General features: G+C 39.2%; 1 protein-coding gene across 1 annotated transcript in view; it reads left to right on the top strand.

Moving 5' to 3' along the window:
• Positions 1-20,753, top strand: part of LOC149087005 (cell adhesion molecule Dscam1-like) — an 84,029-nt gene that overhangs the window by 48,171 nt on the left and 15,105 nt on the right. The window contains exon 2 of the mRNA XM_089231223.1: positions 19,992-20,327. Coding sequence (XP_089087349.1) covers positions 19,992-20,327 — 336 coding nt within the window. The remainder of the gene's footprint in view (positions 1-19,991; positions 20,328-20,753) is intronic.

Genomic DNA, 20,753 nt, shown 5'->3' with positions numbered 1-20,753 from the left:
TTTTTTTTTTTTTTTTCACCGTGAGAACTTTTTTCTGCTTCGTCACCGATGGAGAAAATCCTCTAGTTTTCTCCGCGTTCCTTTTCCTGTCTTCCTTCCTTCCTTCCGTGAAAACATTATCTTCTTTTACTACATTTTGTATGCTTTCGATGGGTTAGTTTACTCGTGATATACCGCGTGGTTCCGCGTGTGCACTTCTCGCTCGTGCTCGTGTTCCGCGTACGTGCTGGTATGCGTCTAACGAAAAGAAAATAACTCTATGCATACCAGGTAGCCAGGAACGCATAAAAGTATAGTATTATCCGTCGGAACCTACTCATATGTATGAGTATGAAATATTTTCATTCATGGTTTTTTTTTTCCATGCGTCTTGAAGCATATATTAGGAATGATAGACACATTTTCACATTGCCTATTTGAATATTTTATGCAGTATATAGTAAAAGTGAAATTTCGAATTCTATTAGTTCTATTTGACTTCGGTTGATAATTTGACGTTTTCATAAGTTCAACTTGATTAAGCACGAGGATCCCCCCCCTCTACAATATTTTTGATGAACCGGATCGTTTTCCATCAATTGCAGTGGGTTCCCGAGCAGCCACAGTATTTTGTAGGACTGGTCTGAGCAACCACAGAATTGATTCTTAAATGGAAATCTCTTATTTAGAAATCAAGTCGAGCACTAAAACACTTCCGACGTCTCTGTTTTCCACCGTTTTTTGTGAAGTGATATTGAAATGTTCTTCCACACAACATTTTCAGTTCTGCGGATCCCGCTTAAGACGTTGTCTTAGGGACTGAAAACGCACAAAACGAGAAATATCTTTATATAAGGAAAAAAATTAAGCCTGATTATAGATCAAGCATACTTGATTTCTTCATTTTTACGAGGGGGGTGGGGCACACCACGATCTTTATTGGTCAGTCTTTTCCTCATGGAGGCTGTGCAAATACGTTAGAAAATGATTGAGATACATATGCAGGGTTGACAAATCTCAGGCGCCAGGACACCATGGCAACTAAGAAGTTGACATTGGCTCCTAATTTTTTTTTCTTTAAATATGACAACTGAATTGCAGTTTGAGGATAGCACAAAATTATTAGAAATTATGTCAGAGTGTCTGCTAGCATGCTCATTTCTAAGTCCCTAAAAAGTCAACGAATTAATTATTTTGGACATATTTTCAAAGGGTATAAATGGTATTCAAAAGTTCTTGGTGCGTGTGAAATTTTACTGTTTTACTGCAGCCTAATTTTTTTTTTCTCGATTTGTCAAACTCTTTACATATGGAATCACATAGTTGAGCCTATCGTACTGTGAGTTTGGTTATCTCCCACGAAAATAATTTCTAGCTACTCTTCTGAAAATAGATGTACAGAGCCTTGAAAATTTTATATTTCTTGTCCCCATCCCACAAAAAGGCACGACCCTGCCCATCGAAGGAGTGTCTGGAAAGTAGTTTGCTCTCAAAACAGCGAATTTTTTTTTGAGATATCGTTCTTACGAGACCGATGAAAACCTTAAGAAAATTTTCTATGAATGAATGTACATTTCAGTATATGTTTATTCTTCAGTCCAATCTTCCAATATACGAAGCTCAAGGTATTTTTACCCGACGTGCAGCACCTGAAATTCAACTCCCCGAATCCCAAGATACACATAGAGATATTTCTGGCAATTGTGTAGCATTCAAATCACAGGATTAGAAATACAACAATAAGAAAAAAGAAGAAAAAAAGTGGAAATCCGTGGGGTGGTACATATAGATAGATACATCTACAATCGTTTTACAGTAGCAACAGCAGCTGCCCGTAGGCCGCGAGCTGTTTTTCCCACTGGCGTCGACGCCCGCATTTTTAAAGGATTTAATAATGTTTGCCGACGCAAGGACAGGACAATTTTCGTCTCGATTGGTGGGGAAATCAATCCATTCATCTTGTTCAGCCAATATATATATATATATTCACAGCTTTCCTTCACTGGTTCGTTCTTGCCCGCATGAGATTTGCGTAGGCTGTCTCTGAACCCATGTTGTAGGATTGGGATTATAAAAAAAAAAACCCAACATAATAATAAATGTATAAAAATCCGTCGCAACAGTTCCTTGTGCATTTGGTTCGCACGTGAACATACATCAACCTAACCCTGACGTGAGTGAGTTCCTTGCAGAAGAAAAAAAAAGAACTGATGATGGAGATGCCAAAAGAAAAAGTTTTCTTGTTTTTTTATATTTTTACTTCTATGTACATAAATACGTGTAATGTTATTAGATAAGGAAAAAGAAGTAGAGACTGGTTTATAGAGATTTGAAAGATGCTGGCGGGGTGTGCGTTGGTACGTTTGGCGCCAAGACTGATAAAATATTTCTCCTACCATGTGTCTGCCATTTTTAATGCTCTGTATGTCCAGTCCGATTCGTCTTGACGTGAACGAATGTTATTTTCTTGTGAATTGGATGATTTCTATTCCGTGCTTTCATCCCCTTTCTCTCCAAAAACACGAACAAAAAATAAGAAAGAGACGCTTGTTAGTGTTTGTCTCTCGTATTTGTACTGATAAGAAGAAGTTTTCCGTGCGAAATTGCTTTTGGGAATTTCGCTGTGTTTATGGACGGTACTGTCGAACTCGGTTATAACGACGTCCAAAAAGACCGTGAAATTGTATCGTTATATCCGAGTTGCCCTAAAAATAAAAGATTAGAAAAAAGGAAGATTGTTTTAGTTTACTTAAATGCAGAGAGGTCAAGAAAAACAACACTGTGATTGACAAATCGGGGGAAACAAAAAGTTGGGTGTCAGCCAAATTTCATAACAGCCAAGGAAGAAGTCTTGATAAATTTCAGAAGTCTTAAATATGAAGAAAAAGATTATAATGGGATGATGAATGTATAGGTTGGATCAGGGCTTGACAAACTCCAGGTGCCAGTTCGTTACCGCGATCAGAAAATTGGTATTGACGGCTTAAGTTTTCTGTACGTGATTGCTAAAATTGGGGGCTCTATGAATGGCACAAAATTTTCCGATTTCGTGACAGTGTATCTTTTATAAATAAGCGAGTTAGAGTGTAGTTTCTTGATTGAACAAAATGATTCGAAAACATGTTTTCGTGATGGGCCACCAACACATCAGTTCAAGTTCGAACTAAAAAGAACAACAACAACATTATTTTTCTAGTTTTTTTGGCATCAAAAAGCTGAATTGACTATGATCAAGTGGGAAAATTGATTCTCTGCGCTGAAGATCCATATCAATGTTTTTCAGTCATCTGTATGGAAGACGCGAGTGAATGAACTTGGATCGATATCATTTATTGATATGATTGAACCTCTTCTTGTTTTTTTCTTTCTTTCTTCGAATGAATTTGTGCTTGACACTTAATAACGAAATGCTGTAAAAAACATAAAGATCATTCATAACTAGTTTTATTTTTCATTTTCCTCATTGTCCAATTGTCTAACTTGGAGAGACGCGCAGAGTTTTGTTATCTAACAAATAGGCCATAAGCTCTATTTGTTACATCTTTTTTTGCCGAGAAATCAGAGCGTTAAGCCCATCATAGTTGATAACAGGTGTTTGGAAAAATTGTCTCTCTCTCTCTCTCCGTCTTCATACTTTTTGTTCCCTTCAAGTTTTTGTAATCAATGAAGATTTGAATATAACCTCACTTTTATGAAACACTTTCCGCGCTGTTTGTCTCAAATAATGCCGCTTAAATCCATATTTTTCCTCCTCGGAATCTTGTGAGAAAAGTCTTCTCCAAGGAAATGATCGAGTGGTGAAAATAGGGGAGGAATAACATGAGTGTTACGTGCAATCCCCGTTATTAGGCCATTTTTAAAGCAAGTTCTGCTCTATCGTGATAGGCCTACATCGCAGTTTTTTCGCGAGTAATTTTGCAGGGATATGATACTTCGTTCCCACGTTGGATATTTCCTGCAACATGGCGGATTTCCTAAAAAAATTGAATTATGATCATGCGAGAGAGAGAGAGAAAGAATGAATGATATCATTTTCCTCTCAGTATTTTATCAAACCGACGTTGGCCGTAATCAAATACAGAGAGGACATGAAAACTTTACTAAACGGATTTTATTCAACTTTTTTCAAGTTGAGCAGCATCGCTGCCAGGGCGTCTATATATCTTGGAGCGAGATTCCAAGGCCAAAATTCCTTTTCCAGTAAATCCAGTGTTCGATATGCTTCATCCCGGGAGAGACCTGTCAATTTATTCCCAAACAGCAGTGGTTCTCAAATTTTTCCACCCGTGGCTCCCCAGAATAGTCTATAAAAGAATGTACACTGTGCGGGTGCACCTGTTGTACCTGCCTAGTTACGGCCCTGCACATACCCAACATCAGGAGAAGACGAGCACCTCAATGAAAACTCTGACATAATAATCGGCATAAATAAGCGACCATGTCGTAGACCAGACATCATGTTGGAATCAGTCATCATGGCGCTCACGGGTTTCAAATGGTTGAAGTTCTGAGATCAACTAATAAGATCACTAAATAAAAAAATAAAAAAAGGCTGAAATCACGGGAGTAAAGTATCAAAGCGCGAAAAACACACCTTTTGATACATTTCCAACAAACATCTTCTCTATGTAAGAATAGGTTCCATATACTGTATAATGGATCAAACTTAACAAACTTCTTTAATTTTCTTTTCTTTTTTAATCGTTAAATTGGGGCTACGAACTTAATGAGGAGGGACAATTTCATTCTCTGCCCGCTGACCCATGATGTTGAGACGGCACTGCGTAGAACTACTCTCCCCCCCCCCCTCATTCACTGAACCCTAACCCAGGGGCCCAGAGATCGATCGCACTTAAAAGTTTTTGCTCACTATAAATTTATTCAACAAATCAATTCAACTATTTGAAAGAGTTTCCTTTCCTGTACGGGAGGGGACGCAAGCCGAATAGGTGGTGAATAGAACAGGAGGCCACGAGAAGAAAATATGGTCTGAAGGGAGCCATAGAAGAAAAAAAATGTAAAGAAACACTGATCTATAGTAAGAAATTATAAGTATGTTATTCTATTATTATACAAGTAGATAGCATTAACCTTTCTTTTGCAGACTAGCTTTCTGAAGATATTTCTAGTCCAAAGCCAGGTCCAGGTACAATCACCATATTTCTCCGCCCCCCCCCCCCTGTGCACGGCCAATCAAATAATCCAATACAAAAAAAAAATAACAATAATAAAAATAAATCTCGATATATTCGCGCTCCATTTATATATGAGGTAAATCACCACGAAGCTAACAAGCTCGAAACCTTGAGGGCCTTTTCGCCATTATCTACTACTGATATGAATACTATATCTACTATATCTGAATCAGAAATAAAAGAGCTGGAATCATGTAAGTGTAAAGCATCAAAGCGCGAAAAACACACCTTTTGATTTGATACATTTCCAAGAATAAAAAAGAGAGAGATCTTTTCCATGAAAGAATAGGATCCATAATAGGATCAAACTTAACGAGCTTCTTCCATTTTCATTTTTTTTAATCGTTAAATTGGGGCTAAAAACCCAATGGAGGTGGGGGGAGGGCGAATAGCCCGATTTCATTTGTTTCCGTATATATCGTGCGGGGTTTTATTCATTATCATTGTTTGTGTGTGTGTGTCCTTTTGTTTTATTCCCTAAGAAAAGTCCGTTTGCTGTGTACGGACGGCCCAGTCTCGATTAGAAACACACACTCATCACTGATAGTATCGGGTCCCTTTCACACTTGAGTAAATTTCTTTACAATAGAGGGCTATGGGCTATTATTATTATTATATTTTATTTTTTTCTATAATTATGTCCCTTTTATTTTGTGACGTCCCGCGCCGTCTTAAGAAATAAGAAAAAAAAAATGGCTTGTTATTTTTCCTTTCTTGTGGTTATAAGTGGTTATGGATGGAGAGGGTTAAAGGTAGGCTTTTATTTTTTCCCCCCTTAGCATATAAGCTTTTATACCTCCCAGGCACACACCGTGTTATTGTCCTTGGAGGGAAGTGACGATCTGAGTTCGAGGTTATGAAGACGGCTATGGAGTTTGAGAATTGGTTATGCCATGGATAGAGAGAGAGAGCCGGTTGGTTCTCTGGTTTAGGCCTCCACACCACACCCTTGGTGCCATTTCTTTTACGGTCATGATATGTGTTTTTTTTTTTTTTCTCGTATAACCTGACCCCTTTTAAGCTTGTTTAGAAGCTGGAACTGGCCGTACTGGAATGGATATAGGAAGAAATGGCTATGAGAGGAATTGAAGAAAAGCGTTCATTTCCTAAAACTGGCTTCTTGTGGAATGATGGATGGATATTTAGAGGTGTATGTGACTGAGATTATGATTTTTTTCTGGGAATGCACATTGTGCAATTTTTTATCCGTCATATTGCTAATTTGGGTAGCTAGCTGTAACATTTAAAAATTGTCATCGATGTCGATTACTATTGATTTGATGACGCTGATCTGAATGAATTTCATAATGATAGGCCATACGGTACAGGGTGGTTTACAGATGTTTCACTGCAGTGTAGTGTTTCCTGACCTTTATGCAACCGTGACAAATCCTTGAAATGATTTCCAAGTTTAAGGAACCCTTTAAGTAATGTCCATGTTATATAAGTGAATCCTCTGAATATCCACGTTCCAGAGAACCTTTGACTATTCACCCTGAAGCATGGATGGAGATACGGGGGGGGGGGGCAGCGTCAACAACTGATCTAATGTATATGCGTTTTGAATTGCAATCCAGATCATTACTAACCTGACCCCCCCCCCCAATCTCCTCGCCTATGCCCTGAAGCAGCACAGGGGCGCACGCACGCACGCACGCAGGACCTACATTAACTACATTAAATACATTACGCACAGGAAATCTATTCTAGAGAAAGTTTGAATGACTTCACCTTTAAAAAGAATTTTAAAATTAGAAAAGATTTAACAGAAAACATTTTTTCACTTTTTGTTCATACGTTTAGATCGTCTTGGGAGAGAATGGGGGGATGGAGCAAAGATCTCCTATACCCCTCCCTGTGTACGAAGCAGCGTTCTTCAACCGGGGTTCAGTCGAAACCTACTGTTCCCCGAGATATCATAAGAAGATTCCGCGAAAAATACTAATGAATGGCAGGTCAAAGTTTGCAGCAATGTTTGAGAGAGCATGGACATTCATTGTTTCAAGAGTTCGCTGAACATAGACATTTATTTCCCTTGTGAATCCTAGAACATATCGTAACTTCAAAGGTTTTATTGAACTAGGGCAGTGGTTCCCAAAGTGGGCAATATCGCCCCCAGGAGGCGATGGAATGGTCCGTGGGGGGGGGGGGGGGTAGAAGCTATGGGTTTAGCATAGGATCCTATGGGCTGACTTGAATTGCGGGCGATGGGAATAAAAATTATCTAAAGAAGTAGGCGATGGAACAAAAAGTTTCGGGGACTATGAACTGGGGCATGTGATATTCCAACTTTTTGCACTCTTAATTCCGATGCCCACTTGTTATCCGTGGCTTCCACTGAATAATCTTGAATAGAATCATTTCAAATCACTGAATTGGGAGCGCACATCAATACATCGATTCCTCGCGACGCCCCTGACAGAGATTGGTGACGCCCTTAGGAGCCGTGATGTAGCCTACACTTTGAGAACCGCTGCCCAAGAAAATGGATATCACATTAAGGGTTCCCACAAGCATAGTGAAAAAAATTGAGAAACACTAGAGCAGGCCTGTTGCTGGCCTGCTCCTTGAAGCACCCAGAGTGCGCGATACCTGTGTCCGATTTCATGCTCGCGAGCAATCGATCAACGTTCAAATGAAACTCCTTGTACAAATTGCATTCAAGGACTGAAATCATCCCGATTTCATGCATTCGCATGCCAAACTTGCCGTAAGGGTGCTCTTCTTTTGTTGATGGGTACGGGCAGTGCTCGCGATTAGGAAAAAGGTTAAATACACCCCTGGACTAGAGTATAGCAACTGGACAAACGGTGTTCCGGAGGATCTTTCCTGGTGTTTTGCAGTGGAGGGAACTATGTAGCAAGTTTGCTTGAGTTCCGTGAAACAGTCTCGTAACCATACCACCCGAATTGAAACGTTGGAGACCCTCTGATCTACATAATCCTTGAAGTAATATATCAATCCTCTCTATAACACATTACTACATAACTTAACTTGTATAACTGTTTAGCCTTATATTTCTCCCTGTGCATTCGGGGAATTTTCTATACTCTAACGGGGTTTTAAGCAAGGGCGTAGCCAGGGGGGGGGACTTGGGGGTCTGGTCCCCCCCGAAATGTGAGAAAATGACCGAAAAAAGGGAAAAAGATGGCCAGATCCATTTTTCTGTCACTTTGGTCTCCCCCCCCCCCCCCGAACGAAATTTCTGGCTACGTCCCTGGTTTTAAGGTAGTGTCTCAAAGTGTGCGTCGCGGCGAGCTGGAGATATTGATTTGTATGCCCATTTATCCTTTGAAGTGGTTTTTTTAATATGAGAAAATATCTATCAAACTATAGTGGAAGAGCCGCAGATGAAGGGGGCCGCGGGGTGGCAAAAGTTTGAGAACCACTGGGTTAAGAGAACCCTGGTTGAGAAATGCGACTTTGGTGTGTCTGAAACTGGAGAAATACGTGGACGTCGCGCGTATTTTAATTGACAGCCTGCAACCGAAGGCGTGATGAATGTTTTGTTCGTTTTCATGGCTTGTTGAGCCAGTCTTATCTTAGGGATGGAGACGATGTTCGTTTCGAACAAGGCGTTGATAATCCATCCCGGGGAATCGTTGTTGTGTGGAAACAGGAAGAGAGTATTCTGTACCGTATGCACGGTTGATAGCCTCGGTGATTCTGTTTTGTACAAGTGTTGCATTTGTTTTTTTGTTTGTCAATGTATTTCGAGTGTGAAGAGTGGGTGGATTCTCATGTTTTGTCCCGTATTCCATTTCGCAGACACGTCCGGATATTTCTTGAAGCATGTCCATCAACACATCGTTTCTATTATAATTTTTTCTTTTTTTAGTATTGAAATAGAAAATGGTGAAGGATCTTGACCGTGAAGTTGCCAAGTTTTGTGTTGTTTCCCGCCAAAAAGGGCGTCCTTTGACATGCCCAGATCCCTTACCTCCACCTCAGCTGACCAGTGGCAATCTGTGAGGGCAAAAGACAATCGAAGGATGGATGGTAGGTGGTGGGTTCATCTCCTCCGAAGACAACTGCCGTCTTGATGATATTGGGAAAGTGTGTATGTGTGTGTCTGTGACGTCACGCACCGTCGATGGCCCATGACTCGTAGAACAAAACTCCTTTGGCTTGAGAAACGATCAGCTTTTGCAATGGCCATTTTCTTCTCTTTTTTCCATGCTGGGGTGTGTGCGTGCTTCAGTATAGAACTAAAAAGCGTCGATAGAAAAAGATAGATAGATATCTTCTCGTAGCATCTTTTTTTTCCCTTCTACACGCTGTTGTTCAACCTCAGTGCGGCGTTTCCGTTGGTTTTTGTGTCGTTGTGTGTGTAAGGACCCCTTGTCCCTTGCCACCGACCATTTTTTCTCACGCCGTCTAGTTGCACAGAAAAATTGCCGACCTTCAACCGGTCCAGGATGAGGTGGGGAGAGGGACTACGCTAGTTAGTCACTGTGGAGAGGGACCTCTCGCATTTTATTTATTTTTTAATACATATCCGTATGCAACTAATTTCTTAGAATAGTAGGGGGCGCCATTGTCTCTCAAATTGCATCGCGGCACATGCAAGAGGACAATGTTATTTAATGAGTAAATTGCTTTGCTTTTTTTTTTCCTTTTCCTTCAGCCGCCGGTGAATCATCAAGTTATTATAGTCACGAACCGGTATAAATATTTCTGTCATCGATGGAAACTGTATGCGACACTACCCTAAACGGTATCGCTTGGTTTTCTACGTAAACCAGACGTCCCGGTTTAAAGAGCCCGTCCCAGCTGTACCGGAACAGCGATACATAAATTGATTTTTTTCTATATATGTACTTGTCATAGTTCCATTCACGTTATATGGAGATACCCCCTCCCATCACATCCAGGGCTCCCAATAACATAAAATTCATGCTAACTACGCCCTCTAGCGCTTTTATGTTTTATTTGTATCCCATGAAAAAAAAAAGTCTGTTTCACACCATCTTTTAAAATTTCTCCCACTCTTTTGGAACACTCTATTTAGAGATAAATCCGGGCAGCGCCGGGTATTTCTACTTTTAGTACAATATAATTTTGCAGTAAGAACGAGACTATATTTGTGGGAAAGTCTCCAAAATACGGCACGAATTTCCTGGACGTGTCCGGGTTATTGGCTTATTGAAATGTGGTCACCCTAGTTCCAGTGGTTCTCAAACCTTTGTACACCCGCGGCCCGGTAAATTGCTTTTGCGTAAGTGAAAGGCCCGTTCATACACACAACTAACGAGAAATGAATGGAAAAAATGAAACTGCGAATCACACACTCTCGGCCTGGTGTGACTAGTGTTAGGGCCAGGGCCGTCTTAAGAGAATCATGGGCCCCCAAGCCGAGTGATATTTCTGCGGCCTTACCTGGCAAATTCTTGAAAATTTAAACCAAGTCTTATTTTTGTGAGGCTCCTTTTCTCTTGAGGCCCCCGGGCCGTGCCCGGGTGGGCCCATGCCGTAAGACGGCACTTATTAGGGCCCAGTATTGCACTGCGACCCGGCGGTTGAGAAACACTGCCCTAGTTGACGCATTCTGGACAGTTCCCATCGACTATAATTCCGTCATCAACTTTCACATCGATGGTAACTGCGGTTGTGAGTTGACATCCACGAATCTCTTTCATTTTCGGCATTCATTGCATAATCACCGAACTGGTTGGTTCTTGATGTGTGTGTGTGACCGATATTACTCCACGTCCATGTAATTTCGAAAATCTCTTCTCCTTCCGGTTTATTATTATTATTTATTTCTATCTTTTTTTTTAAATTCAGTAAAATTTGTGTCAGTCTTTTTTCCTCCCGTATCTGGTGCGTCTTAATACGTCTCTTGTTGAAGCTCTTGAACAACAACCTTGGTATGTCTGATACGGAGAGGAAATAAACGTGTGCACAAAGATTCGTTAACAAACTGGTTCACCCTGATTCTGGTGAATGGAAGCATGTCCTTCGAATATAGATTGTGTTTTTATAAAAGAAAAAAAAATTTACCGAGTTTATTGAGGTGAAATTTACCTAACGTGTAATCAATCAACCTCAATAAATATATGCAAGAAAACATATTTAGGTGTGCATGTTTTTGAACGCCCCCCCCCCCCCCCCCCCTACCGCCATGAACAATTTGAAAGCTTGAAAAAAGTTCCTTTCTAATATTGGATTGCAAAGGATTTTTCTCGTGTTTTACATGCATATCAGGCGCAGGCACTCTTTTTTGACTTACATAGTTTTCAGTTGTGAGCAGAGATGTTTTTGTGGTCTTTGGCACGGTATTTCGTGGAGCTGATTCGTGTTCACCTGATAAGGCGTACTCGTGATGTTGAATTTGAAGATGTCTTCATGTTTTAAATCTATACCTGCTTGGTTTTTATTAGCGCATGGCATTTTTAAGACATGAATTGACAAATCCCAGGCGCTAGGACGATATGGTGACTAAAAAAGATTGACAACACATTGGTACTTAATTTTTTTTCTATGTCCTTACTCCTACAACTGAATTAATGGCTTGGGACATTGAACATTGCAGGACCGGACGCATCCCGCATCCCATCTCAAGGAGATATCGAAGCGTTCCCGAAAGATATATAGGTGTGCATCTAAATTTTATTAAATGAGTACATGTATATGTATATATCTATATAAATTTGTATAAAACAGACCAAAAAGTCCGACTGCAAGCGTATAAATCAACAAAATATGAAAAAATATAAATCGTGGTCTATATGAATCGAAGTCTAAATTGATATTGTAGCACGTCTGGAATCGATAACCAAAGTTCCGTTGGTAGCCGTCCGTCCGCGTGCGTTCGATATCACAAGTTGTAGTAGTGTAGGCCGTAGATGGCCTAGGACAGCACAAAATTATCGGAAATTATATTAGTGTGTTTGTTAGCATATAGAAAGGGTTCCGTAAGTTCCAGACAAGTAAAAAAAATACACTGTTTTTGACAAATTTTGTCGATAAAAAAAGATGCTTGGCACCTATGGAATTTTGCAGGTGCCTAATTTTTTTTATGATTAGTCTAGCCCTGATACAAGAATGCGCAGGTGCTGCGCAGAGTGGTAAATCTTTTAGTGGGATACTTTAAAAAGAAATGTTTTGAGGTTGGATGGGACAAGAAAGAGACTCTAAAAATACAGTACAACCTTACCGGGGGTCTGTCCAGACAAAATCTGGATCTGCGGAAAACGGACGGTGCACAAAAATCTGGGTATAAAAACGGATCCATCATTATTTATATCAGGACTGTATTTGTTAAGACTTCGCGTTTGCTTCAGCTGGGTGGTCAGAATGCGTAGGTGGTCACTTTACTAGGTCATACTGTATTTCACTTCAAGTGACGTAAGATACCCTGAGAGATTACGCATCCCTCCCTCACTCTCTACTGACAATAATTACCAGCCCACCTAAGATTCATCACCATATGCACTCTATACTCGCATCACTATACTCCCCGGCTGGAGAGATAGTATATTAAATTCTTATATACGTATATGCAAATCGTATCAGCTCCGGTATGACCGCAACTGACCGCAAGCAGAATTCTCCGATGACTACTCGATCAAAGGGCACAGAATTTGCTAAGAAAACTTGATTTGCATAATTAGTCATAATCATATTTGTCAAGCCGTTGCAATAAGGTGTGTGTGTGTGTAAGTAGATTCACTATTTGGACGTAACCACGAATACAATTGCGTGCTTCACACAGTTTATATACGTTCAGGAATCTTTTCCTATTAACCACAAGTCTCTAAAACTTCATGGATGGCATAAGATGGAACCTATAACTTTTGTTCCGGAAACCGCAATGTCGTTGCGGATTTGTCCAATACAATGTCGATGGGAGGGACCGACATTGATTATCATCATGGTTTTTTTTTGGACAATCCCAGAAATTTGGCTTGTAAATGGAACAATATCATAGTAATTTTGAGTTAGGGACGAGAAAATCCTTTCCAAGACCGGGGAATCCTCGGTTTTCGGCCTAATTATTGCTACTAAAGCAGTTGAACCCCCCATTTTGATCTTCAGAATGGAACTGCGGTTAAGGACTGAATGGCTTCCACCACGGGTAATGATACACCTTCATTGTTTTCGAAATCCCTGTCCATAATTATATAATGTAGATCGATGTACATAATTCAGTTTCTATGGTTGTATTTTCTCGCTGGAGGAATCAGTTTTTAATTATACCAGGAATATAGGGTTCCAGCTGAGTTTTGAAAAATTCTAGGAACTCGGAAGCCAAATCGTTCAAAAAAAAAAAATCGAATCCACTCGGTGCTTTGTGATGTTGGTGACACTTATCATTTGACGAATTTTATGTACAGAAGCCCCCCCCACCCCCCCCCCCCAATATTACAAACTTTGATATTTTGTTTCTATGCTTATATTGGTGTTAATCCAACCTATACACAATTTTTTTTATTTGAAACATGAAAATGTCGGTTTTCCATGATTCGTTAAATAAGGGTTCGACTGTATGTATTCAATTGATGAAACATTCCGATGTGATTTGACGCAATGTTCATCAACAGCGGAAATCCGTGGCATAATTTGATATGGGGGGTGACAATAAATAGTGGTCTATCTATAAAACAGTGTGTGCGCAGATCTATTCAATATTTTCAATGGTGGAAGACATTTTATAAATTTTTTGCATTATTGCTACCATCGATTGCCATGCCACCGAATCATGACGAAATGTTTCATTTGGCGTGTAAATAAAGGGTGCAATTAGCTAAACAACGACGAATTGAAAGTATTTGTGTGTGTGTCACATTTCACCAAGTTAACTAACCAAGTTTTTTAGCTGCAGTTTTTTTTAAGTCGATTAGCCCAGGGCGTGACGAATTCCAGGCGCCAGGTCACAATGGTGACTAGAAAATAGGTATTGACGCCTTAGATTTTGCATCTGTGATTGCTAAATTGGAGTGTAACGATGATCCAAAATTTTTTGATTCCATAATAATGTGTCCTTGTCTTCTAACAAAGAAAGGGACCGTCAAGTCCCAAAATTATTAGGATCCGGGATTATTAGTGATTTTATTTATAAGGACGGTTTTCTTGGGGGAAAAACCACGTTTGGCTCACAACAAATTTAGCTGACGCCTTATATTTGATCGATTTGATGAATAAAGCCACTGGAAACCCTGGTCTATAACAGGTATCTGTCTTTCACTTCAACTCATTACTCGAGCGAGAACCGCCTTACCCAAAAGTGCCCAAAAAATTGTAATAGGTTTCATACTTTAGACGTTTTGGTCCAAACTCCCAACAAAACCATCCCACTCAACTCGCATTCCAGTAGTCCCTTTGTGTTCCTCTCAGTTTAAGCCAGGGGTTGACAAATCGAAAAATATTTATAAGGGCCAGCCAAATTTCTCATGGTTTCCGCTCAAGAAAAACATTCCTGAATAATTTTTTTTTTGGTCTTCTCACCGAGACTCTATTGCGTCAACATGAGAAGAAGTTATGTAATGAATTCAGCAAATTTTGCGTCATCTTTGGACTCTAATTTAGCAATCACATATAGAATATTTTTGGCGTCAATACCGATTTCCTAATCGCCCTGGTGCCTGGGATTTGCCAAGTCCCGGTTAAAGCATATGTGGATTGGCATACGAGTGCTCTTCTGATGTTGATAATAAACATGACTTGCGGATAGGAAACCGTTCTGAAGACCTCTTCCCCTGCTCCAAGCACTCAAAAAATTTAGAAATCCTAAATCGAAATGCTTGCCTCGGTTGTTTGTCAGTGTCGACTGCAGCCATTCCTTCTAAGCAACCAATATTTGAAAAAAATCTCACGGCCAAGGCCAAGAAAATTAAATACCAACACGAACGAGTCTGGCTTCGCCGAAGGGGCTTGTGTTTTTTTTTTTGCAACTTGATGTCGGAAAATGTTACCAAACGTCTTATAAGAAAAGACCTTTTTTACTTCCTGAACAGAGAAAGACCAGACTCTGCAACGCAAAAGAAAAGAGATCGCATATAATATAATAAGTTGGAAAAGGACTAGTATACAGAGAGAGACCCAATCCAAACAAGCCGGTTCCACAGCTAAAATTGTTTACCCTAAAGCTCAAATGCTAACACAGCTGCTGCCAAACTTTATAAGAAGGAAGAAGAAGAAGACACATTACGCGTATATATATAAGTATTCATTTCTTTGAGGTTTTTTTTTTTTTACCTTGAAGATAGATTGATTCTTTAGCAATGGCTGGGCTCTGACCCTCTGCTGGTTTCGTCTGTAACCCGAGGTCCACCTGGTGGGTACTGACTGTCGAATCATTTCTTTTTACCTTCTACTCTATCATACCGAGTAGGATTTTCATACATGGTGCGGTCAAGTTTGTTGTTTGCCTGATGGCAACGTTTTATGAAATATGAATGCGTTTATATCATGAGTCTTCTTCTCTGATCCTTTAATGACCCTTGGGAAGAGGAGGATTTCGTAAGACCTTCTATACAACCGATGGATGGGTGCGCCATTATCCTACCCATAGGCTTATAATATGATGTTGGTTGCATAGATGATCAGCGATTAAAGTTGCATTATCAGACATCGTGTTTTTTTTCTATATATAAGGATGTTTTTTAGGACTTATGAAATTTATATGGCGTTTTTGAAGGTTGCTTCATGCTAATACCTATGGGCTAGCGGCAAACGATGCAAGACGCAATTGCGCTATTTATAGGCGATTCTCGTATGATATTATGTCCTAAAAGATGCTTACGTTTTTACTTAAGGGAATGTGCATTAAAAATTCACCCGTATTCTTCAAAGTACACTGAAATCTCGATATAACGATATTCTGCGGACTAAGAAAAATGTCGTTGTAGAGGTATTATCGTTCTATCGAGAGGCAGCAGTTTGACATTAGAGTATAGCCATTTCCAAACAAGACTCGAATAAATATCGCTGTAGGGGGATTTACCGTTATATTGAGAGTCGTTGTACCGTTATATTGAGGTTCATTTTATAATAAATTGTTTTTTTAGTAACTTCAAGCTCTTTTTCGAAAACTTTCGGAGATAAAAAACCCTCGTCTATGTGGCTTTTTTTTTTACATGATTTTTGAAGAATGATTGATTTCGCACAAAAAATATTTAAGGGACAGAAACCAACTGAAATAATAGATGGCACGATGTCTGTATAGTAAAATGTAAAATATCATGGTCCATCCGTAGAATAGTGTTTTGCAAAGTGTGCGTCGCGGCGAGCTGAAGATATTGATGTGCGTGCCTATTTATGCTTTGAAGTGGTTCTTTTATGAGTGAAAATATCTATCACAAGAGAAAAGAAAAATATGCTCTAAAACTAAAGAAACATGCGCAGGAAATACAGAAAACACGTATTTATGGATGTGCAAAAATATGCCCTGAAATGGTGAAATATTTTCTTGACAAAAATTGAAGAAACTCGATTAAATTTGAAGAATAAGAAGATAAAAATAATCTTCAAAACATTAGTACAATGCGATTAAAAAAAGAGCTAAAAATATCCGCTTGTGCAGTAGAATTTTGACGGTTTTATACATTTATATGCACAAACTATAAAAAGTGTTAGAATATGCAATATCATATGCATTCACATATAATCCGAACTCTTATTAATAACCGTTAATAAGCGCCCCCCCCCCCCCTATAGAAAAAGGTCTAGACGGTTTCCTGTAAAGTAAAATTTCTGATCAAAATTGTGAAAAAAATATTCACAATACTACCGATTACGATAAAATTGAGACTGAACATCTCAGCAGACTTCCTCGGGTTACCGTAAAATAGTTATTTCGGTATGCAGAGCCTCACTTAGTGGGTGGCACCGGACCCCGCGTTTCGTCGGCCCCCTTCCCCCCACATTTACGGTAACAATAATTTCTTTCACAAATTCTGAATTTTCATCAATTCTGCAAATATGCACACATTTTCCATTTAGAAAGAAATAATTCTGGAACTCTGCATTTTCATTTAGAAAGATTCTGAATTTCCATCAACTCTGGAATTCCGGAAACTTCCACAAATTCTAAAAGTATTTCTTTCATTTATATTCCAATTTTTCATCAATTCTGGAATTATTTCTTGCATTCGATCTGAATTTTCATGATTTTCATTTTCTGAATATTTTTGATTCCCCTATCTCTCACAGAAGCGGTATGATAGATCCTTCAAAACATCCAAATAAGAACAACGTTATTAAAATCTATTTATATCTTGGACGCGTTTCTTTTTTTATGAGACACATTTGTCATACGAAACCTATGGTGTGTGAAGATACCTCTGAAAGTATTCCGAAGTGTTGTGGAAAGGGTTGAAATGTTTCTCTCTCTTAAAGGAAGAAGACGATGATGGCATATATAAAAAATATATAAAAAATTACTGCAGGAAGAGAGAGATACGACTAATGAACTTTTCTGGGCTTATGTAACATAATGCCCTAAAACTATTATAAGAGGGAGAGTGAGAGAGGGTTAATGTGTATCCTCCTCCATAACTAAATACTCTCCTACAGCTTTCTTATATACACGCATATCTATAATTTCACGAAGAGAGAGGAAGTGATGCAGATGTGGCAGAATTCCAGCTAATTTTTTTTTTTGCCTTGTCTTCAAAGAGATGAATTACTCGGTACCTATATAAGAAACATTGAGAAAAGGCGCAAAATGGATGCTTGGGTTCGTTGAACAAACGCCTTCTTCGTCATTTGGCTTATCGCCCTGAAGATTTCTTTCTATATGTTTTTTTCCTCGCTTGTAACAGATTCTAAATTTGTTTCCTAGCTTTCGGATTCCACTGAATGAAATGTGACAGGGAAAAAAAAAAAAAAATTGTATTTCTGTTATAACATACGACCAACATCTTCAAAGAGAAGCGAATACTTCTTTCTTCTCTTCTGAAGAAAGTGAATTCCTTCGCTTTGATATTTTAAAAAAAGATGTAACTTTTAGTTTTGAATTATATATATTGATAATATAATGAGATTGTACAGAATGGCGGAATGAGTATGTGGATGTCATATAAGGGGTTTAAAAAAAATGAGATTTTTTAAGGAGATAGAGTAATTCTTTTGGGGTCTTTATTTTTGGATTTCGGAGGGTATCTTAAATGCTTCGGATCGCGTTTCTTCCCATGATAATGTTATCTTTTGAAGCTGTTAAAAATGTATACACAATGTTTCTCAATGAATTACGTTTGTCTTTCACCGTGAAAATGAATATTAGATAACCTTATGAATGAGGTAGTCTTTTGTGTGAAGAACAGTAATGAAAGGTGCTCTGTGTGTGTGTGACTTGAGATAAAAGCATGCGTGTCATAATTACACTAATTTTATTGCTGAAGATATTTCAGTGTTTTTTGGAGGAGCTGAATCTGGCATTTGTTCTGTCAGATTGGCTCTAGTTTTTGGGATAAAGTGAAAATTAGTTCAAATAGCAATACAAAAAAGCAGCATACAAATCACATTTAAGTTGTGCGAAATGCAAATCAATAATAACCTTAACATCAATACATATAGACCTTTGACAACCGGACACGCTCCGCTCTCCATCTCGGAGAGATATCGAAGCGTTCCCGAAGCATGGGTGTATCCGGATACATATAGACATATACAGGGTGATTCAGAAAAGATGGGAAAAACTTTGATAGAGGTGACATCAAATCAAACAATTTTCATCAAAGAATGCATGGTCTAACATGGAACGCAAACGCGCTGTCGTGTCTCGAAACGGCCGCTTCGCAAACGTTGAAACAGCATTCCTGTTAAAATTCATCGGGAGAAACATCTGGAGAAGGAGAAGGAACCTTTATCACGGTGAATAAAAGGCGCGGATTCAGTATTACTAAAGTGTGCCATTATCCCGTACGTTACAATTGTTAAAACGGTTGCACTCTAGAATAACTTTACAGGGCTGGCGTCCGTGCCTTTTATTCACTGTGACGCAGATTTCCATACGGTCTCGTCTTCTTCTCCAGGTTACATTTGCATGCATGGTGTTCTTTTTTCTCCAAATAAATTTCAACAGAAATGCCATTTTAACGTTCGCGGAGAGGCCGTTTCGGGCACGTTTGTGTTTCATGTTAAACCATGCATTCTTTGATGACAACTGTTTGTGTTGGTGTGTACTATCACCTCTTAAAGTTTTTCCCATCTTTTTTGAATCGCTCTGTAGACCAACGGTTCCCAATCGTGGGTGCTTGAACCCCTAGGGATCCACGGCCTTCTAACTGTACTTCTACTGTACTACTTTACAGTAATATTGCTATGGTTTTTGACAAAAACTGCACTTTTGGTGACATTTCTCGATAGAAGTATGGAACGCTGTTTTAGTTCTTTTGCAGTCCTGTCGATAGCATTGCTATCGCATCACAATTTACGGAGGATGTCCTCCATTGTTTGAGAACATTTTCGCTGGAAAGATAGCTGTAGTTTGGGGAGTATAATGTAGGAATCCACGGCTGACACCAATTTTTCCTCGGGGGTGGGTGGTCCACGATGAAAAGTATTTGGGAACCACTGAGATATAGACCGCTGATGTCTGATGATGATATAAATGAGGGAATAAAATAGGGAAATAAATAAAAAAATTAAAATTAAAGACTCGACGCAAAAATTAGTGATTGCAGACTACATTGCAATGTTGAGAGTGCGCATTATCTCAAAAACTAGAACCAATTCGACAAAACCCCCAACACCAGAGTATAAAAATTTCCTTGACAACTTAAACTTTTTTTTTTCTTCATTGAGCAGCGTTACATTTACTGTTAAAGTGATTAATTGTGCTTATTATATGTTTTTTTCTTTCTTTCGTAGTATTCTGTTATGCCAAAGGCCAGCTGTCCGAATCACGTGACGTCGTTGAGGGCCAGAGTATAAGGTTGCACTGCGCTTTCCATCCAGTGAAGACGTCGAACGATGTAATGTATTTTTGGCACCTGAAAGCCGGCCAGAAATCGGACGTGAGGGCAGTCAATGGCAAGGCCCTGGGTCTCAATTACCACGTGGACTTTGCTCCACACGAAGGCAGGTACGATCTGGTCATAGCTCGTGCAAAGTACGACTCGGACAATGGTATATACCAATGCGAGATCAAGGACAGTGCTACAGTGGAGACGCTTTATTCGATGGAGTATGAAGTGACTGTCTTGAGTAAGTATTTAATTAAATACAGTCAAACTCGGTTGTAATGACACCTCGGTTATAACATCAATAATTGGTGGTCTGGGCTGATCCTCCATAGAGAATAATGCTAATGAACCTTGCTTGTAACGCCGATGAAAATGCAATGAAGTCTGATATAACGAGTCATTTCTCGTCGTTTTATGGCGTTATTGATATCTAACGATGGAAAAAAAATATTTTTAGAAAGACCAGCGCTCAGACAGGCTTCTAGTTAACGTGACCCGTATATGGGACATGGCTATATTTTCCCGCAATTTCACTCTCCCTGACTTTTTTCATTATAAAAATGTCCCGTTTCCCCTATTTTTTTGGGTGAAATATAGAAGACGCTGAAGATTTTTTTCGTCTAATTTGTAAATGGTATAAAAATGTAGATGAGAGATTGAATATTCA

The sequence above is a fragment of the Pholcus phalangioides genome, unplaced genomic scaffold (assembly GCF_987345545.1).
Source record: "Pholcus phalangioides strain wild (caught in Gottingen) unplaced genomic scaffold, Ppha-v1.0 ptg000004l_1, whole genome shotgun sequence".
Lineage (NCBI taxonomy): Eukaryota > Metazoa > Arthropoda > Arachnida > Araneae > Pholcidae > Pholcus > Pholcus phalangioides.
This window is presented reverse-complemented; position numbering and strand designations above follow the sequence as displayed.